This window comes from Felis catus, chromosome D4 (assembly GCF_018350175.1).
Source record: "Felis catus isolate Fca126 chromosome D4, F.catus_Fca126_mat1.0, whole genome shotgun sequence".
In the NCBI taxonomy this organism is placed as follows: Eukaryota; Metazoa; Chordata; class Mammalia; order Carnivora; family Felidae; genus Felis; species Felis catus.
This window is the reverse complement of record NC_058380.1, coordinates 85,587,313-85,613,665: the sequence shown is the minus strand read 5'-3', so window position 1 is coordinate 85,613,665 and position 26,353 is coordinate 85,587,313. Positions and strand designations below refer to the sequence as shown.

Genomic DNA, 26,353 nt, shown 5'->3' with positions numbered 1-26,353 from the left:
CTGTAAACCAGACCGTGTCCGGCTCCTGTTTAAAACCCTTCCCCGCACTTGGACGAGAACCTAACTCCTGTCCCGGGCTCCAAGCCCTTCCCGATAGGCCCCTCCACAGCATCTTGCCTCTATCTCCTCCCGGCCCACAGTGCCCCTACCACGCTGACTCTGAGCTTCCTGATGGCACCACGTTTCTTCCCACTGAGGGTCTTTGCACCGGCTGTGCCCTCATGCCGGCCCGGCCACCTCCTCGTGTCACTCGGGTGGTGACGGAGCGCACTCTTCCTTCTCAGAGAGGCCTGCCCTGAAGCCCCGTGTTCCTTCCGCCCCCGTCACCCTCTCTCCCACCCTCCTGCCTTGCTCTCCTGTGTCACTCTCACACCAGCTGACGGTACTTCACACACCCAACGAACATTCATCCGTCTCTTCTAATACCAGCGAGACGGGGCTTGTGTTCATTCACCCTCCTCAACGATGTGTCTGTCTCCTCTGAACAACACAAGAGCCCACGAAGGCAGAGCCCTTGCCCAGAGCCTCAGGGTCCGGCATGGAGAAAGCATTCGATAAATGTGTGATCTGCAGAATGAGTAAGAGCCGCAGGGTAGTGCGTACTTGGGAAATCAGAATTGACCATTGCTTAGGTCGCATGGCCTTGAGGCGGCCAGTATTCCAAAGAGGCCCCTGTGCTGGGATGAATCAGACCCTGTCTGTGTTTTCCAGGCCAACAGAAGGTGACTCCCTCCCCATTTGTGCAGCAGCAGCATTTATTAACGCCTGCTGTGTGGGAGCCTGTGCTCAGTGTCAGTCTCTGATCCATCCCAATTCCCTCAGCTACTGGCACCCCGCAGCCAGCCACGGATGGGTCAACAGGCTGCCCTGCCCTACAGCTAACAACCACCTGGCCCTCACTGGAGGTCATCCATGGTGCAACCAAGGGGCACACCCATAAGTCCCTTCCGTCCAGGGTTCTCATTTATCCAGGGTTTCATGCCACCCCAGGGACGGCACTCAGGGAGCTGGTCACACCCTGTCCCTGAGGGCCCGTGTGCCAGCCTCACCTCCCAAGAAACACGTGTGCCAATTTCTCCACGCCCTGTGCCCAGCCCGATTCCGACATCACGTTCCATCATTGACAAGCCACCCAGCTCACTGGCCAAGAACGCAGACTATGCGGCCCAGCAAGGCGTCATACCAGCTCTGGTCCTCGCCAGTTCTGCGATCTTGGTCAGGCCACCACACCTCTTGGAACCTCAGTTTCTTTCTCTGAAAAAATGAAGGCTATAAAAGCACTGACCTCCTTGTGCTGCTGTGGTGGTGGCTCCTGTGCTCCTGCCCGCTCGGTGGCCCCTGGGGTCTCCCCAGTACTACATGAAGGGAAAAGTGGGGAGAGGGGAAACAACTCCTTTTTGGCAATATTTCTGCGGCTAATCTCATTACCAGAATTAACAGCAAGTGGAGGCTAAGACTCAGCACGCTGAACAAATGCAGGACACACAACACGGGGACACTCAGCTGGGCCCTGGAGACCCAAGGAAAATCCGACCTTGTCGTGTGAAAGAAGGCAGCTAAAAGGCAGAGGCAGACTGTACATAAAACCACAGAGCAGACGCGCTATGTGCTTGTGACGGCAGGTGTGGAAACAGAATCAGGAAGAAATGCAGCCACCGATTCCACTGCGCTGCGGTGATGTGGACGAAGGGGAAAGAGGATGAATGTGGCCCCCTGCATTTCCCAAACACTCCGTGCCAACCACTGGGCTGGGACCAACAGGGCAGGTGGGCGAGAGGTGGCCTGCGAGGCTCCCCTACTGGCCTCACCAACTACACAGCTCATGGGGGTCACTGGGATCACAATTGCACAGCCAGTAAGGTCTGTGCACCCCGAGCTCCGTAACTCATCTCTCCGAGTCCGCACATAGCTCCCAGCAGCCCGACAACCAACAACAGCATCTAAATAATGGAAAATTCATTTGAAAAAAGAATCTCTAGGCAACTTTTGAAAAAAGCCTCATGGCTCAGATGGACTTGGGGACTCACAGGGCTGGCAACAACGGGAGAGACCAACGGCTTCCAAGCTTGCTCTCAATCTCCCAAGCCATTGCTCAACTGAAATTCACCCAGAAGCCCAGTACGTAAAACTGATGCGAACAGAGCGGCTCTGGCAGAAACAGTGCCAAGGTGTCTGCTTGGCACCCTCCTCCTCTCCCCCAGCCCCTGGTGGCCCCCAAGGCAGCTCCACGGAACCCCTGGGACTCCACGAAGCACTGACGTCAAACCACTAATCTAGGCCAACCTCTGAGTAGATACAGGGAACTGAGTCCCACAGAAGTCATGCTCTGAACGGTGTCTCAACACAAACCTGGTTTCTGACTCCAGGCTGAGACTGCTCACTCCGCTTTGCTAGGGCTAGGTCTATGGAAAATTGCAATTTAAAAAAACAGGGCTCATTTCTGATCACCTACAACATAATCCTTAAGTGTTTTAAAGGCCCCAGAATTAGCCAAGTATGAAACAGAGCCCAGCCCCACAGACTGGCAGAAAGAAGTTCGGAAATGAGTTGCAGAAACACAGCTGACAAGTCCATATAGTTTCCTTCAGTTCCGCGGGACATAAACAGGTCTTGAAAGGCTTGGGCTGTGTGGCTGTGGGAGACCCTGGACCAGGCGGGCCAGGAGGTGAATACTAATGAGCTATGGAAATAGCAATTACTTCCCCCATGTCAGGCACTGTGCCAAGCTAAGGAGGATAAAGAGGTCTGAGATATTTTTAAAGTATTTTTACAGCAGAAAAACTTTCCTACAGACTCAATTATATAACTATCAGACTCCACCTCTGAGCTGAAATTATCCATGGCCTTCAGGAAAAAAAAAAAAAATCACTTCTCCCTACATGAGGGCCTCAGGTTTCTCCAGAGAATCTCTTAGCTGTACAGCCAGCAGCCCAGGGCAGCCGTGAACCATCAGCCCAGAGACCTTTCCAAGAGCAGTTCGGAGCCTGTCACAAGAATGCCAGCCGAGTGGAGGGCAGAAGTCATGTCGCCGACCCAGCCAGCACACATGAAGTCATAGGGTCCAGGAAGGTCCACTCGAGGGCACTTCCGGCCCCAGCCATGTTGGCATCCTCACTTCTTCCTTGTCCCGAAATGGGGCTGAAGTCCCTGAAGGACAGAAGATGCCTCTCTCGTGGGCAAAGGGCAGGCAGTCAGAGAAAGCCTTTGGAGGCTCAAGGAATGAAGAGCTTCAACCCAGTGAAATGAGAGCCAAAAATCAAAGGAATTAACTTACAGCCCAGGTTTTTGTCAGCCTGAAGATGGGTGCACTTTGTAATGCTGATACCACAGACATGAGAGAATGAAGGTTGTTGAGTTCTAGAAGTTTCTGAAAAAAGATATGGAATAGATTATTTTGCTGCTATAAACAACAGAACAAAAACATGCTCAAGTGTTACCAAATGTTGTCATATTTATGAAATTCAATTATACTTAAAAATATCTCATGTCGAAAATATAGTTCTAGGGAGTTCATAGAAACCATATGCTTTTTTTTCCTTCAAACTGTCAAAAGGTGAGTCTGCATCTAAAACACAAAATTTTACAAGCTGACTAGTCTGGTTGCTGGACAGAAACATGGCTCGGGAGAAGGCTTGATAATGTCATTTACGTCCTTTTTTTAGACGAATTGGAACTGTCCCAGCAGGCTTTTATATACTGAGGCCTCGGCTGTGCCAACAATACCCACGTGGGTCCTCTGCAACTACCTTACACCAGGCAGGAGAGGGGCTGAGGGAAGGTGTTACCGATCTGCACGGTCCCGCTCAGCTAGGGAGACGGAGCTCTGGCTTCTCGGTCACTTGACTGTGCTCCTTTGAACCAGACCCCAAGTTAGGGAGAACATTTGGATTCAATTCAGTCTCACACAAGTTCCTTACCATGGAAGACAAGAGAAGGGGACACAGCCGGGAGTAAGTACACAGAGATGTAACCGCTCCGTTCTCGGTTTCCCTCGGCGCGGAGGGAAACCTAACAGGACTGGGGCTCTGAGTCTCATCCTCGGGAGCCGGTGCAGCCTGGGCTAGTGAGCGGGTTTAAGGAAACCAAGAGATCTGGTTCCAATCCCAGCTCCCACCACTTGTGTGTCCTGCAGCGAGTCACCTGAGCCTCATACTTAACAAGGAAGGTAACCATGGCACCCACCCTACCCAGGATGGTGCATGCAACGTGCCAGACCAGTGCCCGGCACCAGGGTGAGAGCTCTAGGAAGGCTGGGGAACCCGTCTGTGTGTTCCCAGAGCAGTGTGCACACCTCCTTAGCACACTGAACCATGTGGACCCTTGCTTCTACCTGTCTCTGCCATCGTATCCCTAGTACGTCGTACAGCACACAGTAGGGCCTATGGAATGAACAAGTAAATGACAAGCCCTTATGCCTAGTCCTCACGGCCCTGTCCCTACTGCGATTTCTCCCTTACCACACAAGTTAATATTTCATTTCATACATCTTATAACAATCTCTAATTGTTCCCTGTGTGTATTAATAGGTTCTCTGAGAGAAGTGAATTTCATCCTACATATCTGAATTGCCATGCCTGTCACACAGTTTCTTTTAGAGCTGAAGGCCCTCTGGGAGATCACCTAATCCACCCCTTTCATTTTGTAGATGGGATGGCAAGGTCCAGAGGAAGGGGAGCCTACACAAGAACACAGCCAGGGCACAAGGCCAGGATGACGAGCCACCGCTGGACGACGGCAGAGGTTAAGGAGGGATAGTCTGGGCGCCGTCAGCTCGTTTCTCGAAAGCCCCAGGTGGGCTGGAACTTCATCCGCTTTCTCCCGTGGCCCAGCGTAAGCTCACTGCCAGCAGCAAGCATCGCAAAGCCCAGCACGGTTCCAAATTCTTCAGAACACACAGGGCGTGCTAGTGTCTGCTGCCCCGGGCATACTTATAGATCGATGCCCTTGCCCTTCCCACGAGGGGTAGGAGAGCCGCTCCCCTGAAAGCAGAGACACGCCCCAGCTTACTGGCTGCAGGGCCCCGGGCATGGACGCCCACCTCCCTACACCCCTCCTCCCCGCTCTGGAAGTGGCCTTCTAACAAAGTGAACCTCAAACGTGACCATTTCAGGAAGGTGGCTGCTGAGGTGCCTGGCTCGTGAAGGGCAATCAGTAAAGGCCAGCTGGCCCGGGGACTGGGTGGCGACGCAACACGCACACCCACCCCGCAGCGAACCAGACAGCACAGCAGTGCGCCGCCCAGACGTGGGTAAGCCCGACGGTCAGCAGCTGCGTACGGCAAGGAGCTGGCAGGGCCGTGGAAGTGATGACAGTGGTCTGGGGAAGCCCATGCTGTCATTGCCTGGGCTGGCAGGCGTCAGGGAAGAGGAGGGGAAAGGCGGGGTGCAGACGTAAGCCCGGTGCTCAACAACCTGCAAGGACAGAACCTATTGGGGCAGGGGCAGAGGTGGGGGTGAGAGCCAGCAGGGTCACGGGGCCCAGACCTTAAACTCAGGATGCGGTGGGATGAGCTCTGCTGACTGGGGACAAAACTGTGCAGGGTGTGATGGTATCACATAACCCGTCACCCCCCCCCCCAAGGAAGGGCTAAATCTGAAACAGAGGATGGAGGGACCCCAGAGGGAGCCCCTAGGGCCCCGCAGAATGGCCAGCTAAAGAGAATAGCTGGCTGCCATGGTAACGGGTAGCAGGCCACAGTGCGATGCGTGCACGGGGGCAGGGAGGCTGAGTGGGCACCTAGGCCCATCTTACAGCCTGGAGAGGTCAGGTCACAGCCTTGTGTTTGAACCCTGCCCAGCAGGCCCAGAGCAAAGCGGCTCCCAAAGTACTGAGGAAACACACTCTGAAACAAAAAGGAAGGAAAGAAGGAAGGAAGGAAGGAAGGAAGGAAGGAAGGAAGGAAGGAAGGAAGGAAAGGAGGGAGGGAGGGAGGGAGGGAGGGAGGGAGGGAGGGAGGGAGGGAGGGAGGGAGGGAGGAAAAAAAAATAAAACATCTTACCTTGGCTATTTTCACAAAATGGCTCAGGATTTCTGCCCTTATTTTTAAAGTCTGTGCTGTTAGAATTTCTCGTACAACCCAAAAACTGACCTGTAAAGTCAAATACAGTGGTTAAATGCCAGACCACCCACGTTGCCCTCGCCCACCACAAACGGGGATTTCCCAGAGGTCGGGAAACTGGAAGAGCACAGCCTTCCAGCCTGGGGGTGCATGTGGTTGAGGGTCCCTTTACGTACAACATCTAGCCTACAAATGGCTCCCTCCTTCAGCACCTCCTCTCCAACATGCACAGTGGTGCTAAGAGAGACAAGTACTTTCCTCATCGCCCAGGGGAGTTACTGGGCCTCCATGACATAGTAATCTCTCTGAAGCCGCTGCAGGGAATTCTGAGATGCACCAGAGAGATTTCTGCTCAGAAGGACCCCAGTTGTGGGAAGACCACGGATGGATGGTTGGATGGATGGAAGGACCAGTGGCCAGACTAAGGGATATGTACATGGGCAGTACCACCCATGAGATCTATATCCCCAGGCAGACCCAAGACGAGAAGGATTCACCAGTATTTGCACAACTGTAAGAAATTTAATTTTCTAGGAGAGGGTTTGCCCAGTAAGTTAAATGATACAAAAGCATCTTTCAAAGTTCCATAAAGCAATGCAGGGGAAGAGACAGGTTTTTCTGAAGACTACACATGCCAGAAGGACACAGTGGCACTTTGGGCTCAGAACACCGTTCATGCCTGACCTCTCACAGAAATCAACATCCCCAAGCCCCTTGAATCTTTCTGGGAACAAGCAAATTCTCTACCAGGGTATCGTTGACTCACATGACACCTCAGGGCAACACAAAAGGGGCTTCGTGCCAAGAACCTCTAGGAAGTGTCCCACTACTGTAACAACAGTGCTGTGTGACACATAGACACCCAAGGGTGGATTGACAGCATGACCAAGAGAAAGAGAGAGAGAGGGCTGAGCAGGGTACCGGGTTGGTTGTGTGGAGTTGAAAGGAATGCAAGGCATGTAAAACCTCTAAATTTTACAAAGAAAAACGGGGATATTCCAGACTTAACAAGGCACATTTACTGCTGCAACCAAATTTACTCTCTTCCCTGAAATAGTCACTTTTCAATGCGAAAACAAGAGAAGAGTAACCAAGAATAAAAAATTTGCTTTTTATGTTAAGCAGGAATATTATAGAAAAGTTTTTTTCTGCGTAATTATCTGTGGTTGCCTCCAGGACATGCCCGGTTTTCCATAGAATCATTTTTTCCAAGGAATTGCCTAAAATTAAGTTCAGACTCCAAAGTTTTACTAGCCAGTTATGGAAGAAAGACTTTCTGAACACCAAGTGACATGCCCATAAACCTTATATTTTAATACACGCACATTTTTATGCCACATAACCTCGTGTGATAGTTTATATGTATAATTTAATAGATTCCTGCATGCCCCAAAATCACACGTATTTAAGGCATAATTATGGAACATGGCAGAGTTGACTCTGATCTGCAGCACGCGGTAAGCGGAAGCAACTCTGAGTCAGTTCAATTCAACAGATTTTCATGAAGCCTGTACTGTGTGCAGACTTGACACTGTGAGTCCAGACCCTATCAGCCCTTGCCTGGTATGGAAGGGACCAAAGGAAGAGGCAGGACCCTCCCCAAATCACCTGGCGATCATGGACACGGAAGAAGTTCAACCTAAGTGGACTAGAACATGGGGGAGGTAATGATAGAGGAAGGCTTGCTGGAAGAGGCAGGGCTTGAAAGATGGGTAGACTTCAAACAGGTAGAGATGGGATTAAGGTATGGCTGTATACACCATGACCAGGGAGAGCTGAGAGGACCGACTGGTCTGGTGTTGTGGGTGCTCTGTGGGGTCAAGGTAGATGAGGGAAATTAACGCTGGAAAGGGCATCGAAGGCCAGAATGTGGGGGTCTGGAGCAACAAGATGACAAGAAGGACCTTAGGTGCTATTCTACATGGGGAGACTTCCATAGGTTTCCAAGCCAAGAAGGAAGAGTCTTCTGTAGGGGCGGGGACACCCATCAGGAACCTGATGCAATGGTCTAAGTGACAGGCAGGAGGCTTGCGCTAGGCCCATGTTGAAGGAGACGGGAGAGAAGGGGCAGGTAGGAAAGACGTTACAAAAGTAGAATCAAGAAAGTTTCAAACATTTTTTATTCTCTTCTCTACCTACAAAATTGAAGAGAAGTTTAAGGCAGAAAACAAAGGACACAGAGATAGACACAAAAGGCAGAAATCATTCGCGACCTCATTCTCATACACAGACCATGATGACGGACATCATGGTTTGTGTCCTTCTTCTCTCTTTTCCATACGTCTGTCTTTTTCAGTTAAATTGGTATATATTATTCCACCTGAATAATATTCCACCTTAGGGAAATATCATCATTAAGTCACCTCCTATAGTTGGGTAGGCTACCTCTAATTATTTTGTTGTACTGAACAATGCTGTGGTAAGCATATTTACAAAGAAATCTTTATACATTTTTAATTATGGTCTTAGGGTAAATTCTAGTAAGGTGGAGTGAATAAAAGTATGTGTACCTTTCTTCAAAAGCACATATAAAAACTTGGCCTCCAAAAGGTCTATTTGTTTATCCATCAACAAGTTTGAGCTGATCCACAGCCCCCTGCACAAAGAGGTTATTGCATTTTTTTTTTTTTACTAACCGAACAGGCAAAATAATATCTCATTGTTTCTATTTTGCGTTTCTTCCACTACTATTCAATTAACATATCTTTTGTACTTTTTTTTTTTCAGTTTTTTGTTACAAATATTTATGGGCCATTTGTACTATCTGTCCTGTAAATTACCTGCTCAGATCCTTACCCATCTTTCTATTGGGACAGCTGTCCTCTTACTACTGATTTAGTAAAGTTCTTTGTGTATTAAGGAAAATACATTAACCCCTTGTGGGTCATGTACTGTACCAAGAATGTAGAGAAACTGGTACTATTTTACACTGTTTTGGGGAGTATAAATTTATAGGACCATTTCGAAGAGCAACTTAAATATAACTTGAAAGATGTTAAACTTCTATTCTCCCTAGAATTTTTGTTTTATGAAAACACAGAAATTTAGAGGAACTAATGTAAAAGGATTCACCAAAGTACTGTTCATAAAGTAAAAGAACAGAAAAGAAATGGCCATTAATAGGAAACTTTTACATAAATAATAGTATCACCTCAGACTCTGGAAAGAAGTCACTATAGAAGGAAGTGAGCTATTGGAATTATTCTGCACAGGAAATTTGCCTATTCTTCCCCATTTATTTATGCAATCACTTATTTGTATCAGAAAAGACTCATGGATACCTACTTAACACTTGGGATTATAACCCAATACTATGTTATTTATTTTCTTGCTCAAATTATTCCAGCTTTGGTCATTGAAAGCTCTTTCAGTTGGCTCCTATGTTCCTTTGACCTACCCAGCATTGTTTTAGTTGGTTGGCTGGTTGGTTGGTTTGAGCACTTCCTTATTTTCTGGAACTACATGATGCTATGGGCTCATCGAGATGCTATTGCCCCAGGATTAAACCAGCCATTTCTCCAAGGAGCCCTGGTTCCTTTTGTTAGAGAATGGTATGAGAAAACAAGATCTGGGTGCTGGGTGTACTTGTTGCTACTGGGCATCAATGTTTCTAGGTTCTCTCAGCTGGGAGAGCAAGCGAATACATGCATACGTGTGTGTGTGTGTGTGTGTGTGTGTGTGTGTGTGTGTGTGTGTGTGTGCGTGTATACTAACATGTACATATACACATCTATAAATATTTCTATATGCAACCATCTGTATCTATATTAAAATAAATGAGTTTATATTGATGTCTCCCCCTTGCTCATCTGTAACTTTCCACTCCCAACAGTGAAAAACCTGGGTCCTACCATCTGCCATCCATTTCCTTAATTGTTCAATTCCAGTATTCATGTAAAAGAGCTTCAGAATTGTTACCCAATGCACTTGGGAAGCAGCTATATTAACTAAAGTATAGAGCTTATATACAGTTCCTTTCGTCTTCAGTGTTACAGGCTCCCCTCATTTCCAAAGTTACTTAATTCAGCACCTTTCACCTCACCCTCCTCAGTGATGTTGTTTCATACATTTAAAATATGGTTAGATTTTACGTTACGTATTCCATTCTAGATTTCGTTAATTTCCACAATCAATTTTTCAAATTTGCAATACACTAAAGTTTACTCTTGGTGATGGAAAGTTCTAGGAGTTTCCACAAATGCACAGTGTCGTGTGTCCAAATGACACTATGTATCATACGGCATCACACAGAATAGTTTCACCACCCTAAAAAATCCTCTGTGCTTCACCTACTCAATGCTCTCCCCGTCTCAAACCTCTGGCAACCCACTGATCAATCTGTTTATCATCCTTAGTTTTACCTTTTTGAAAAACGTTTTTACATTTCCCAGAATGTTTTTAAAAAGCTGGGAGCAGGGAGGTGGAAGTAATCATACATATGTCAGACTGGTTTCTTTCACTTAGTAATATGCATTTAAGATTCATCCATGTCTTTATATGGCTTGAGGGCTGATTCCTTTATTTATTTATTTTTTTGGTGAATACTCTTCCATTGTATGGATTTACCAATTGGTCTATCCATTCACCTATTGAAGGATATCTTAGTTCTTTTCAGTTATTGACAATGATGAATAAAGCTGCTATAAAGATATTTGTGTGTACGTGTAGACAGAAGATTTCAAAGAAGCTGGATAATTATCTAGGAGTGTAATTGCTGGACTGTACCGTTTTGCATTTCCACCAGCAATGAATGAGAGTTTGTACTGCTCCGGATACTTGCCAGCAACTGGTATTGTCACTGTTTTATTCTAGCTCTTCTAAAAGGTGCATAGTGTTCTTGCATTGCCCCAGTGACAAATGACGTTGAGCATCTTTTTATATGTTTGTTTGCTATCTGTACTTCTTTGGTGAGGTGTCCAGATCTTCTGCCCATTTCTTAATTGGGTTGTTTTCTTAATGTTGAGTTTTAAGAGTATATTTTGGATACAATTCTTTTACCAGATATGTGTTTTGTGAGTATTTCCCCAGGCTGTGCTTTGTTTTTTAATTATCTTACCAGTGTCTTTTTCAGAGCAGAAATTTCTAATTTTAATGAAGCCCAACAGTTTTTTCTTTCATGGATTGTACTTTTGGTGTTACATCTAATAACTCATCACCAAAGGTCATATAGATTTTCTTTTATGTTTTCTCCTAAAAGTTTTATAGTTTTGTCTTTCACATTTAGGTTTATGCTCCATTTTGAGTTTTTTTTTTTTTTTTTTTTTTTAGAGAGAGAGAGTGTGTGAGCAGGGAAGAGGGGCAGAGGTGGGGAGGGGGAGGGAGAGAGGGGGAGAGGGAGAGAGAGAGACAGAGAGAGAGGGAGAGACAGAGAGAGAGAGAGAAAGACAGAGAATGAATCTTCAGCAGGCTCCATGCTCAGCGTGAAGCCTGACACGGGACTCAGTTTCACAACTATGAGATCATGACCTGAGCTGAAATCAAGAATCAGACCCTCAACTGACTGAGCCACCCAGGCACCCTATTTTGAGTTAATTTTTATGAAAGATCTATAAGTCTGTGTCTAGGTCCGTTATTTTACATACATTAAAAAAATGTTCCAATTGTTCCAGTACCATTTTGTTGAAGAGATTACCCTTCCTCCATTGAGGGCTCATGCATCTGTCAAAGATCAGACGACTATACGTCTGTTCTGTTCCATTACTAGGTGTCTTTTCTTTTGTCAGGACCATGCTGTCTTGATTACTGTAGCTTTACAGTTAGTCCTGAAATCAGGTAGAGCGAGGCCTCCAACTTTGCTCTTTGTCAGCATTGCGCTGGTTATTCTGTCTTTAATCTTCCCATATATATTTTAGAATCAGTTTTTTCGACCTACAAAATAGCTTGATAGGATTTTGATTGGGATTTGCTTCACTCTATAGATCAAGTTGGGAGTCTTCCAGACCATGAAGATGGAATATTTATCTGTTTCAATATACTGTGATTTCTTTCATCAGCGTTTTGCAGCTTTCCACATACAGAACGTTTATGTACTTTGTTAGATTTATACCTAAGCATTTTGTGTGTGTGTGTGTGTGTGTGTGTGTGTGTGTATTGTAAGTGGCGTGGGAGTTTTCTATTTCAAATTCTAATTCTTTACTGCTTATATATAGGACAGCTTTTGTATATTGATCTTGTGTTCTGCAGCCTTGCTATATTCACTTACTAGTTACAGTAAATTTTTTTACAGATTTCTTTGAGAATTTCTATATACACAATCATGTCATATGTGAGTAAAGTCAGTTTCATTTCTTCCTTTTCAATCTGTATATCGTCATATCTTTTTTTTTTCTTATTGCACTAATCAGGACTTCCAATACGACTGAATGGAAGTATTGAAAGAGCACATCTTAGCCAATCTTAGGGGGAAATCATCCAATGTTTTACCATTAAGTATGATGTTAGCTGCAGGGTTTTTGTAAGTGTCCTTTATCAAGTTGAGGAAGTTCCCCTCTATTCCTAATTGGCTGACATCTTAGTTTCTTGAGGAACTATCACTTCTCCATTCTCGGCTCATGTGGCCTAGGCCCCCTGCCCCTAGCTCCATGGGCAGGCTTATTTCTAAGACCTGGCCAACCAGAGCCTCGTGTCTTCCTGGTCAGAGTGACTGATCAGGATGAACAGGATGGGACACAAGCCAAAGCAGCTAAACATCAGATGACAGAGCTACTGAAAAGGAGGCAAGATTTTTCTGCTGGGGGTTGGCCTCACAACAGGATGTGAGCCAGGATCTGTTGGCAGCCATCTTGCAGCCACAGAGGAGGAAGCTGCCGGAGAAGGGACCCATCTTCCTGGAACCAGGAACCTTTGGCCCTGCCCAATAAGGATCCTGAGACCCAGAGAGAGGAAGTGACTTGCCCGAGGCCTGAAACAGGTTAGCAGTAGAATCTAGACGAGAACCAAGTTCTCCCAATTCCCTCCTCATCTTTCCCTAATTCTTCAGCATCTTCAGGACACAATTCCAGCTCTGCTGCCAGCAACCAGTCCCAGGCCTCACTGTCCTTCAGTTCAGAGCTTCCACTACTCTACACCGTTTTTACAGCTAATGCTAATTGTTTACTATGTGTCAAGTACTGGGCCAAACCCTTTACATCCACAATTCTCATTTAATCTTCAAAACCACTTGAAATGATTCTTCCCACTTTATAAATAAGGAAGGTGAAAGGTCAAAAGACAACCCAAGATGGGAAAGCTGGTAGGTTGTAGGGTTAGGATGCAAACCCGTAGGGGTTTGATTCTCTGTGACCACAGCTTCTTAGGCTGTTGCTCACAGACCCCTAAAGTGTTCATGCACACATTTTGAGGGGGCAAGCACTGAACTCACTAAAATTAAATGCAAATTTATACATCTCTGCATTTATCTGGAAACGGGTTCACATATGCATATATATTTTTCAAATTCTCAAAAGAACACATGATTCAAAAAAGGTGGAGCACTTCTGTGGTCTGTGGTGAACTCCTTGGGGCTGAGATAGGAGCCTGGCCCAGAGCAGACAGCTCAGTGAACTCAGCTGGGTGCTGCCATCCCTCCATGAGCTCTAGGAACCAATTCCAAGGGACTCGGGTCCCACAGAGAAAGCAGGCAAGCCCACAGGGTCTGGCCACTGGGTTTCTGGTTTGGCCACAAGAAGCCCCATATCTGCGGGCAACCTCCTTCCAATCAGCTGATCTTCCTGTTCTCGCTTACTTTCCCCGAAAACATTTGGACGCTTACTACATGCCAGACACCGTGCTAAGAGCTCTTCGTGTGCCATTTCATTTAATCTCCACAGCAACTGTGCAAGGTGAGTCATACTGTTATTCTCATTTACAGATAAGGAAACTGAGGCTCACAAAGGCAACTGACCTGCTTTCCTTTATCTGGAGTCTGATGGGGAGCCTTGTTCTCACATATAAAAGTCTGCCAGGAAGGGATGCCAATCGGTTCATCTCAGAGAAAGCAGCCCCAGTGGCTGACCGGGCCTGGCTGTTGGCCAGGTTTGAAGCCAAATGGCTGTGTCCAGGAGCTACTCGCTCTGAGTAGCTGACAGGCTGGCAGCAAGACCATTTCTCAGAGCGTCCTGTTGGGGAAAATGCGACTTCGCTTCTGGCTCGCTTCACCCGCTTGGTCTGATCTGGACACGATGCAACTGTTCGCAGAACGAGCCGCACCACCCTCTGCCAGGCTGACCTGGCCTCCGCGTGCAAAGCAGATTACATCAGAGCCCCCAGCGGCCCTCCTCCGGGAGCACTGTGGCTGGCCAGAGGTGGGACTGAGCTGGCTTCCAGTCAAATAGTTTTGTGAAGGAAACTATGAATCCTCTGACAGTGTGTGCACATCTGTTTTATTTTTTAAAGCCTAAGCTCAGTTGAAAAGGAAAAGATTTTGAAAAGAAAGAGCAAGAAAACAAAAGCCTTCAGAACTTCTCTGTTCAAAACAAACAGTGCACACAGCCCCACTGCAGATGCCTAGGTCCTTCTTAGTTCCTAGTATAACAACAATAATGCAAACCTCAGTCTTGATCTCCAGACGAAAAGCTGGTGCCTCTCGGAGGCTCTCCCCGTCCTCCGGTGGTAGCCGAGGCTGGGGAAGCCTGGGGAGGGCTGGGCAGCGGTGATGCATGGGGCCCGGCATTTCTGAGTGGGAAGGCCCAAAGGAAACCCAGGCCCATCACCCCGAGGTCCAGTCACGCACACTATGCAATTTCTAAACCACTGTCCTCATTTGAAACCAGAAAAACAAGAAGGAAGAAAAACTGTCAACAGCACCATTTGGGGGTCTGGTCCATCCAAGGGAGGTCTTAGAGGGTGCTTTCTACCAGAGATCTCATTCTGGTAGATCTGGCTGAGAAGCCAGAAGCCCACTGCCCTCAGCTGGTCCAAGTCTTCATCATCGTTCCCTTAAGTGGGGGTGCAGATCTTCATACTGGCGCAAAGGTGCTGGTTGGACCAAGTCAGTTTGCAGAAGTACGTATGGGGCCGGTGACCAGGGCATCGGGCACTCAAAGTTCCGAGCACCTCATTCATCCACTCCACATGTATGTACTGAGGGTCTATCATATGCCTGACATTAGGCCAGGTGGCGGGAGGTGCACTGGTGAACAAGATGGATATGGCTCCTGCCTTCACGGAGCCCACAGACCGGCAAGGAAGACGGAGGCGAAGGAGCTGCACAAAGCGAGGACAGATGAGCAGAGGACCAGATGGAAAAAGAAGCACAGGGGGCAGTGAGAGAATGTCTGACAGCAAGACCTCGCACGGGCGAGGGGTTCACAGAGAGCTCCCCACAGAAGTGACACTCAGACTAAGATCAGACTGGGGGCTAAACAGAGAGGAAGAATTCTGAACTGAGAGGACAGCACATCTGGGGCCTGATGGGGCAGAGAGGGTGCATCAGGGAAGAGAAGGAGGCCAGGATGGCTGAAGCCTGCGGAGCAGGGAAAGGGACAAGAGAGGAGACTGGAGGGGTGGACAGAAACCAGACCCACCGTGCAGGACCCTGCAGGGAAATTAAGGTGCTTGAGCCTTAGCTTAGCTGGAACTGGAAGCCAGTGAAGCAATTTAAACCCAGGAAAAGATGTATTTGGTTCCACCTGCTGTGAAGAAGGACCGTGCAGGCAAAAGGATTGATGGGCGGGATGGTTCGGGAAGAGGGGTTTGGACCGGGGGCCAGGTGCCTGGGATTGAACCCTGGCAGGGCTCCCAGCCCAAGGGGACAACAGATCGCTATCCAGCCACGCACAGGCAAGGGGTACTGCTTACCTGGTTAAACCTCCGGGTAAAGGCCACAACGTTGGGGGCGAGACTATGTTTCTCCTTCTTACTCCATCCACAGCTGGCTAGTTCCTAGGAAGCACAGAGTCAATTTCAACAGCGATTCTAACACACAAGGGACATCTAACTGGAATATGGACACAAAGGTGGGGAAGGGCCAAAGCCCTGGCCATCCATATCTTCACCAAGGTGGGTCAGTCTTCTCCCCGTCCTCTGGAGAGGAGGGCTGGGTCTGTAGATGGAGGTGCACCCCGGGACCCCCAGGAGTGAGGATGGAAAGTAGGACACTTTGCCCCATAACCCTGGCCACATTTCCCAGGACTTTTGTGCCAAAATATTCTTAACCACAAACTTCCTCCTCTGCCAGTTCCCCTGGGACCAGAAGTCCCTTCTGAAGGTAAACTGTCTGCGAGAGGGCATAATGTGTTAGCTAGAGAGACCCATCCTCCCAGGTGAACTTAAAAATTTTAAAGTGAAATATGGATAAACGATTTCAGGGTTCATTGGCCACGTGATACCCTCCACTCCTGGCATGAGGGAACCTCCTTGCCCCCGCCCACTGTAATCAGAGAAGATTCTGGGACCACCTCACACCCCTTCCTGAAGTCAGCCCCTCCCCTATCTCGTACAACCAACAGGGGGACAGAAGGAGAGGTTGCCTTTAACATCTTCTTCAAGGGCCTCGTCTCTTTTCCAACAGGTTTAATGTTATAATTTGAATAATCAAATTATCTAAATTTTACCCATCTGTGAGGCTGGTTCCTACCCAAGGGAGTTAACAGGAACACTGTAACAGGATGACTTGGGTGCATAAGAAGACCAGAGAAAACCCATTATCCAAGGGCCAGCGTTCTCAGCTTGTGGCTTGGGAGCGCTGGCGAAGAACAGAATAAAGGAGGCAGACGAAAGTTCTCTATCCCTAAGTTACAAGACCTTCTTTAAATTCGTATCAGGCCTTGCTATTATTAACAACATTTTTTTTGCCACACATCTGGAACTTTAATAAGATCTTTAGGGAGAGCCAGCTGCCTGGCAGCGGGAATAGGGGTCTACTAGGAAGTCAGGGAAGGCAGTGGGAATGGCCAGAGACAAAACCTGTTGGCCGAGCAGCTCTGTCTGAAGTGCTGTGCCCTTCAAATGCATCTCGGGACCCAACTCTATGCCACAGGTGCTGCGTAAAGCCTGGCTGGAGGCAATGGACAGCTCGGGATATAAGATCAATGGCCTGGACTTGAAAGCACTCAGGCACCAAGCGGGGGCTATGCACTCTGCTCCTCTCCCGGCTGTCTCACTTCTGTAAATGGGCCATTCTCCTCCTGGTCACCCACATGGGAAAACGCGACCATCTTTGACCTTGCCAGTCCTTTACACCCTCACAATGCAGACCCCAAAGAATAGTAATGACAAGGACGTTAACGAACGTTAACGAACCCATTTATCAAGAGTCCCCCGCACGTCAGGGGCTGGCCAAGGCACTTCACCTGTTACCTCATGTAATTCACACCACATCCATTTAGCAAAGAGGAAGGGGCTCAGGATCCATCCTCTTGAATGAATACCTTGACTCATTTCTTTTCACGAGCAGACATGAACCTCTTTGAGATGGAGCATTCATCTCTGTTTACCATGATTCTCCTTGTTCCAAAAATATGTATTCAACCTGCCTCAGTTACATTGACTTCTCCTCCCCTTTAGAACAGATACTTTAATTATTTTCCAAATGTATATCATTGTCCTTTCAAAGTTTAATTGTGAGAACAAGAACCTCCCTCCTCTGTGGATCCCAGAACCAGTCCTGGAAAGCAATGGATTATAATCAGATATAAAAGAGGTGTTTCAAGGACTGAGGCATGGTTGTTGCCCAATTTCTCGTTAATAGTCACCCCTTTGTTTTTTCCTGAATTCTTTAATAAACAGCAAAAGCTTTACACATATACATGTGTATGTATGCACGCACAAGTATGTGTTTATGTGCACACATTAAATTAAGGGTCTGTAATCTTATTTAGAATTAGACAGACCCAGTCACATCCTGGCCTCCACACACCAGCTGCATGATCTCAGAAGACAACCTTCTCAGCAGCTCAGTTTTCACATATTAAAATGGGTATCATGTTGTATTTATCTGTGAAGCTCATTAAATAACGACTAAGTGAGATCCAGACACGCAGGGCACGGAGCACATAACAAGTAGCTGGTGAACGTTATCTACCTTCCCCTTCCCAGGGTCGCATTGCTGTCAGACTCAGCACAAGCTCCAAACACCCTCCACTTCCTCCCACACCGTGCTCCTGTTGCAATCTCAAATTATTGACAAAATCTATCACGATTTCTCTCTCGCTTTGCTGATGTCATGCAGGCAGGAACCAAAGCAAGTACTTAATACATCTGCCCTAAATTTATTTGATTGGAACATTTCTAAGACCCTGGTTCAAAAACTATACTTCTCAGGGTTTTGATGATTCCCTGAAGAACCTTTCACGTTGAGAGACGCGTAACATTTAAAATGAAAACCTCAACAGAGTGAAACATTGTGTTTGAGGGGTTCCTTGATGAAACGGAAGGAGCGAAGGACTTAAGAACCAAAAGACCTTGCCCTGAATCCCGCCCGGCCACTTACTTCCGAGGCGACCTCAGGCAAGTTAACCTCTGTCGGCACTGTTTTCATCGCTGATGAAACAGGGACACCGAAATTAACTCCACAGAATTGTGGCAGAGACTGAAAGAAGTAACGCCTGGCAAAGGAGGTTACATGCAGGGCACAGGTCTGGCTCACAGCGGATGCCAAGCCTCATCTGTTGAATGAATGGAGTATGAGTGTTCCTCGGGGTTGAAATCTCCCAAATTCAGGGCAGAAAGATTTATCAGGACGTCAAAAGAAATAAGACCGTTCTATCTGCACTAAAACAAGTCCTGGGCCCAACCTCCTTGGCACTGTTTCTTCTGTGTTTGGCCTTATAGGATTACAAGAGATTCCATCTGTGTGAAGTGGGTTTGGAAAATGTGAAGTAATAGAACAAAACTCTTCCAGTCACTAATGCCTAAAAAAGGTCTATGCTATGGAACTGATCTGAGTGTAATTAAGTTAAAATTGACCAGAGGAGACAGGGCTGGTTCTAGAAGGAGACAAGGGGTTGGGCTGAGGCTGGTGGCCTTGCATCCTGGGTGAGCCACCCGGCTGTCCCTGGGCCACCACACAGCCCCCTCCCAAGGGCACTGGGACTCTGATCGCACCCTGTCTGTCCTTGGCTCTGAGTCCTCTGCTGAGGTCAACTGGATGTGAAAGGAGAGTATGAGCCTGTACAGTCCTTTGCCAGCTTCCTCCGGGGCCTCTCTTCTGTCATGTGGATGCTCCCTGGCTTCATCAGGGAGAAAACAGGAGCTGTGAGAAGAAACCTTTCTGCCACCAAATGTGCAAATTCACTTGCGTCCTCTCCCTTCCTTGGCTTCAATGGAAGAGCAAACCCATCCTCTCGGGGACCCGCTCTCCTCCTGGGCACTGGACCCCGTCCCCTCCCCTGCTCAGCCTTGCCCTCCAGCCCTCTCTCTTCCCTGCACCCTCACCTCCTTCCTCTCCGCAAACAATAATAATAACAAGGAGAGTCCTGCTGAAAGACATCTTTTCCAGGCTGTCAGTACCGCTTCCCTCCCCACCTCCTTCCCAGCCCCCTGCTCCACTGACCCTGCTCTGTCCCTTACTGGTGACAGCTTCCCAGCAGGAAGCCCCACCTGTTCCCGCTGCCTGTACCAGCCCTTCAGCACCATGCTCTCCGCTCTCTGTTCTCCGGCTGTCTTCTCACAACCCCTAGCCTCAGTCTTCTTTTCTGGCTGCTTTTTCTTTTCTGGTACTTCCCTCCCACCCCATATCCACCTAAATCTGTCCATGGTCTTCTTCTATATTAATACTTCTCCATCCACAGTCCTCCCTGGAAGACCACATCCACCTCCGTGGCTTGCCCCGCACATCTGTGCCCAGCCCGGTTTCTCTCCTGAGCTCCAGACCGGGATATGCAGCCACCTCTGGCCACACCTTCCCCAGTGTCCTACAGGGACCTCAACGTCAGCGTCAGTGGGCCTGGAACCAAAAAGGAGTCTGACCAGCTGCCTTAAATGAAAAACCTGACAGCATGAGATTCATTTAGACACCCATTCTGACAGTCAAAGGAGAATGTTTATTACAAAGAAATCGGGGAAACGTTACTAACCAATATAGAAACAACTTTTACCTCACGCAATCATTCCTACGTGACACCAAGAGTCAACACTGCTTGCAGCTCTCCCTGTGAAGCTACCTGGGGCCACACTGCCAGCAAAGCCACCAGCTGCCAGCCTTGCGCGTAGGGGTCCGGGAGTCAGATGCCTGAGGTGGCCTGAGAAAGGCCCGACCCTGACCGTGTCTGGGGCCGGTGAGGTAAGGCTCTAGAACCTGGGGAGTGGGACAAGTCCTCCCCGAAGACCCTTGCAGGATCTAGGCCACAGGAAGTCGGTGCCAACACATGGGCCTTCCACACACGTGCTTGATCCGGACTGCAATCTTTTCCAAATCACGCTCCTAAAACATGTCCACGTGGAACACGCATCGCGTGAAGGAAAGGTCACGAAGTCTGACTCCATGGGCTACCACCAGGCTGCCACTGGCCACAGGCGCCGCATTACCAGTTTTGCTCAGGGGCGACCCTTCTCCGTCCTCCCCCCTCCTCCCATTCTACAGTCTAGAACGATCTTCAGAAGAACCTGTGGGACAATCACACTTAGTCAAACTAGTTCTAAAAACACCCCAGGGAGTAGACGACCCACTGAGGCAGTCGGGGGAGACAGTGCCAGTTTGGGGGCTGGGAGTGGGGTCTGACTAAGGGGTAAGGCATTTAAGGGCCTAGACTCTGGTGACATGGTTAAGAACAGGCAAATGACGGAGTGGCTGCTGTGTCCTTCGAGGACCTTCAGACCTTGTCACCCTCGCGGAAGTCACAGTAGCAAAGGTGCATGGCATCCTCTTGTCCTGGTGTGGAAGTAGGGGTCCTGGGGCTGGAGGTAGGAATGAGAGATGCTCCATGGGGGCTTCCCACTTGGAACCCAGGAGCGGGGCTGGCTCTGGTCTCAGGAGTGAACGGGGAGGGCACGAGGGTTGAGAAAAGAGAGACCCTGGAGTACAGCAGTTAAGGACTCAGATGGACTGGGGCTGACTCACAACCAGCTGGCTGTGTGATCCTGGCCAAGCCATTGCCACCCCGGGGCCCGACCCTGCTCATCTGAAAACTGGCAGGGACAGCACCTCCCTCACGCAGTAGTTATAAGAAGTAACATATAACTCGCTGGCTCAGTCAGAAGAGCATGTGACTCTTGATCTTGGGGTTGTGAGTTCGAGCCCCACATTGGGTGTAGAGATTACTAAATAAATAAATCATTAAAAAAGAAGTAAATAAGGTGATATTTGTCAATTGCTTAGAATAACGTCTGATACATTGTAAGTACTTTCAATGGGTGTCTTAAATGAGGGAAAAGGCAGCACAGGGCAGGTGGGAGCAGGGGCAGATGATCCAGATCAGGAGAGACCCTGGAGTCTGATGGGGATAAGGTGCCCAGAAGAGCAGTCCCTGGGCAGCAGGACTCCAACTATGCCTGGGACAAGGACCAAGGCCCAGCCAGTAAGCTTTACTGACTGCCGACTTTGTGCCAGGAACCGTGCTAACACCTGGCACGTGCTGAGGGTCTCGTCTCACCCTCACAGGACCCTCAGAGTGGGCACGGTTGCCATCACCTTCCATTTCTAAGTGAAAAGTGACACAACGAGCAGGTGACTGAATGTGCCCCGGCCACACATGCAGGCGATGAAGAGGGTGAGGCTGTCCTCACCAAAGCCAGGACAGAGCTGCGGGCCTCCCGTGGGACTCCAGCAGGCTCCCAGCCGAGAGAAGGGGTGAATGATATGAAGGGACAGACCAAGGCAGGGGCTGGGCTGAGGACAGCAGCATAGCCAATGTGGTTGGAGCAGAGCAGTGGGAGGAGAGGTGGTAAGAAAGGAAGCAGATGGGAGGCCAGGTCATAGCCCGGCGTGGAGGGCAAGTAAGGACTGGATTTTATTTTATTGAGTGGGATGGGAAGGCAAGGGAGCGACTGAAGAGGTAGGCTTCCAAAAGCCTCCCGCATGTGTTAGGTAGGTTTTATTGCCCTGATAACACGAGCAAGAGAGTGGCAGAGTGGATGTAAACCCATCAAGTGATCTTCAGCTGGACTGCAGTCTAGTTTGTACTATAATCGCATACATGGGGTGTAATGTTCTCACAGGAGGGCAGTTCACTTTAGTAATGTGAAATAAACACCCGCCAGGGGCTGTGTGCGGAGAAAGGGAGGAGGCAGGGCCCAGGGAGAAATGAACATGAGGGCCTCCAGAAGGCCTCGGAACCCTGGCCAGACAAACCACAAGAGGGGGACAGAATCACTGGGGACAAATGGGTGCCTTCCTCGGCGTCAGGGTATGCGTCTGGGGGACAGAGGTCAAGGAAGGAGCACAGTAATTCATCTTTCTCAACTTTCAGTCATACTAATTTCTACAGAATAACAACTCACAGCCACCACCTCTTCATCAAATCCTCAAACTACCGTGCTTAGGACACATGTAGATTTAGGGTCATGAAGACGATGCAAATTTCCCAAACACTCCCTTTCCAGCCCTAGTCCTGTGCAGCTCTGCACAATTAGAAGCAGCTGTCAACGCGGCACAGCGGCCAAGTGCAGCCCTGTGAATGGTCTCCCGTCCATGTGACAGAGAAAGGGCCCCAGTGGACAGAACAGCCAGCAGCCCCCGGCGGCTCAGCTCGCTGGATTCCCAAGCCGAATATGAGGCCCACGGGGCCACCCGTTCCTTTTCCACTCTAACGCTGGGGACTGTGCTCAATTCCCTTTCTCCATATTCTTGGGAAATGCTTTTTCCAAGTAATAGCATTCAGATGTTCGCTTTTAGAAAACACTACACTTTGGGTTTTTTTGACTAGGGACCTAGTAAATGTTCATGACAGAAAACGTGAACAACACAGAAAGCCTGTAAAATAAAATATAAGCTATGCATTAGCCTCAAACCCAGAGAAACCCACGTTTGGTTAATAATAATGGCAAGAGTAACAACAGCTAACGTTTTACTGAGCATTTACTAAGTGCTCATCATTTCACAACTGTTTATCCCGTTGCTCAGTGAATTCTCACAACAACCCTAGGAGATAAGTACTGTCACTGCCCCATTCTGCAGATGAGGAAAGGGAAGCTTCGTTGGAAATGTCAAGCAGTTGGCTCAAATCCTCACACGGGGTCAGCGTGAGAGCTGAGACTCACACCCAGGTCTGCCAGTCCCAGAGGCCTGGACCCTTAGGCACAGAGCACCTCCATCTCCAGGGCGGTAGCCTCTCCCCACCCACGGGCACAGGGGCACACACACGTGCACACACGCTCGCTCACTCCCTCGAGAACCGAGCTTATGCCGTACCCACGGTTCCACACCTGTTCTTGTCCGTGCTACATACACCACCTCACATCACCCCAGCCCTCCTTTCACAGAGCTCCTGTGACCGCACCACACGCCCTAGAGATGATCTATCCTCCTGGTCCCCTCCAGGTTTCCCTCCGAGTTCTAGGAGGAAATTTTAGCTGACCCTTTCTCTCTGCTTTGGTTTTCCACAATATCTCATCTGCTGCTATTTCCACAGTGGTTTAAATTCAGTAATCACAGTTTTTGACACAATCAAATCCTTTTTTATTTTAAATGTTTTATTTATTTTTGAGACAGGAGGGAGGGGCAGAGAGAGACAGGGACAGAGAATCTCAAGCAGGCTCCGCGCTGGCAGCAAAGAACCCAACAGGGGGCTTGAACCCACGAACCACGAGATCATGACCTGGGCCGAAGGTGGACACTTAACCAACTGAGCTATTCAGGCACTCCACCATCGAATCCTTCTTAATCTTGACCTTCACATGCTGCAGAGGCACCCTGAACACTGCTGGAAACACAAAGTGAAATTTCTGGAAGTACCTACTTCATGCGAAGACGCAGGCTCGGACCCGGTCTTCACACTGCCTTCCATTTTTTGGCCAACGAAAACTTCTCTGTGTCTGGTGAGCATGCTAAACACCACGTCGGAAACTGGAAAAGTTAACTCAGAGGTTCCAGGGCCACATAATTTTACCAGTGAGCCCTCACAGACTTTTAAAGAACACCTAATTCTAATGCTAAATAATTTATTCCAGAGCACAAAAAGTAATGGAAAAAAGCCCCAAACCCTGACACCTAACAAATACAGAACAAGGAGGAGAAGTATGACCCTGTACGACCTAGCAGATTTGTCTTAGAAACACAAGAATAAGCTAATGTTTGGAAGACTGTTAACATAACAGCACATCAATAAATCAGAGAAGAAAAATGTGATATGATCCTCTCAGACGCTGAAAAGTAATTAGCAAAATGCAACACTGATTTGCGATTTTAAAAAGAAAAAAATAAACCTCTTGGAAGCTTAGTAACATGTATCTCAAACCAACTGCCATCATCATACAAGGCAGAGAAGAAAGACTGCCAGAATTTGAATTAGGATGAGAAAAAACAGGTGGTGCATCGAAGTTCCTTGTCTGAACCACAGAACGTGGAAAATGCCTTGAGTGACTTTCTTAATTCTCCTCAGAACGGTGCATTCATTACATCCGATGGACCTTCAGGCAGCAAGGTTGACTTTCTCGTGGATCCCTGGCTGAAGAAGGCCTACCAGCTATCACCCAGCACTGGCCAAGAGAAATATAATGCAGGGAGGGAAGAAAAAATAATACACAAACAGGGAGTGGGACAAAACATAACAGACTCTTAAATACAGAGAACAAACTGAGGGTTGCTGGAGGGGTGGGCTAAGTGGGCAAGGGGCAATGAGGAGGACACTTGTTGGGATAAGCATTGGGTTTTATGCGTAGGGGGTGAATCCCTGGATTCTACTCCTGAAATCATTATTGCGCTATGTGCTAACTAACTTGGATGTAAATTAAAAGAAAGAAGAAAAGAAAAGAAAAGAAAAGAAAAGAAAAGAAAAGAAAAGAAAAGAAAAAAAGAAAGAAAGAAAAAGAAAGAGAAACATAATGCAATCCATGTATTTTAAGTGTTCTAATAGCCATATTTTTTTTTTAATTTTTTTTCAACATTTATTTATTTTTTTGGGAGAGAGAGAGACAGAGCATGAACGGGGGAGGGGCAGACAGAGAGGCAGACACAGAATCGGAAACAGGCTCCAGGCTCTGAGCCATCAGCCCAGAGCCTGACACGGGGCTCGAACTCACGGACCGCGAGATCATGACCTGGCTGAAGTCGGACGCTTAACCGACTGCGCCACCCAGGCGCCCCCTAATAGCCATATTTTAAAAGCGGGGGGAAAGGGCCCCTGGGTGGCTTGGTCAGCTGAGCGTCCGACTTCGGCTTAGGTCATGATCTCACAGTTCATGGGTTCGAGCCCCATGTTGGGCTCTGTGCTGACAGCTCAGAGCCTGGAGCTACTTTGGATTCTGTGTCTCCCTCTCTCTCTGCCCCTCCCCTGCTTGCACTCTGTCTCTCAACAATAAATAAATTTTTAAAAAATAAAAAGGGGAAAAAAACAGGTGAAATTAATTTAGTAATTTATTTTCCTTAATTCAATATATCCAAAATATTTATCTTTTTGACCTGCAATCAATATAAAATATAACAAATTACTGATGAGATTAGCATGCATTCTTTTTTTGGACTAAGTCTTTGAAATCTGGTCTGTTGTTTACACTTACGGCACACTTTAGTTTGGACGAGCCACATTTCAAGTGCCCGGTAGCCACATGCAGCCACCATTTTGGACAACACAGTTCTTACCAATATACAAAGGCGTGACATTAAAATCAAAGGAGGGGTCAGGGCAGAAGAACAGAAGACAAGCCAAGAAGCCCCATCCGCAGGGCCAGTGTGAGGTGGGAAGCCAAGTCAGACAGCTCAGAACCAGAGAGCAGGGTCAGCCCAGGACAAGCAGGAAGACCGAATGGTGATAAACCCACACATGACTGACCTAGGTTCTTTATGTCCCCATTACATAAGGTCTGCCCCCACCTCCACTCCCCTGTCCCCCCAAAGGGAGCTGGAGCTTGTCACTAAGAGGTTAGGTAGACCAGCTGCAGCTGTTAGAAGGACTTGGGTTACAGATGGAATGACATAAATTCAGAGAAGATGGAGAAAGACACGTGCAGTTCACACGGGTGATGTCATGCTTTTATGGGGACTTCTTAAGTCAGGAGCGCTGGGTTCTAATCTCAGCTGTGCCTAAACCCCCTTTGAGACTCTGGACCAGTCCTATCCTCCGTGGGGGCTCAGTTTCCTGTCTGTAAAATCCAGTGGCACCGGATGGTAAGTTCCTCCCAGTTTTCCCATCCTGTGAGCAAAGAGAAGTAGAGACCACATGTCTGGCTTTATATAAAAACACTATTAAGTAAGACCTGCCTCTGGAGACTACGTGACTGCAG

At 48.1% G+C, this 26,353-nt stretch overlaps 1 protein-coding gene across 17 annotated transcripts in view; it reads right to left on the bottom strand.

Moving 5' to 3' along the window:
- Window positions 1–26,353, bottom strand: part of RALGPS1 (Ral GEF with PH domain and SH3 binding motif 1) — a 277,984-nt gene that overhangs the window by 164,888 nt on the left and 86,743 nt on the right. For all 17 annotated transcript variants that reach the window (XM_045043214.1, XM_045043213.1, XM_045043217.1 and 14 more), the window contains 3 exons: window positions 15,836–15,919; window positions 5,999–6,088; window positions 3,275–3,367 (listed from right to left, as the gene is read on the bottom strand). In XM_045043214.1, coding sequence (XP_044899149.1) covers window positions 3,275–3,367; window positions 5,999–6,088; window positions 15,836–15,919 — 267 coding nt within the window. The remainder of the gene's footprint in view (window positions 1–3,274; window positions 3,368–5,998; window positions 6,089–15,835; window positions 15,920–26,353) is intronic.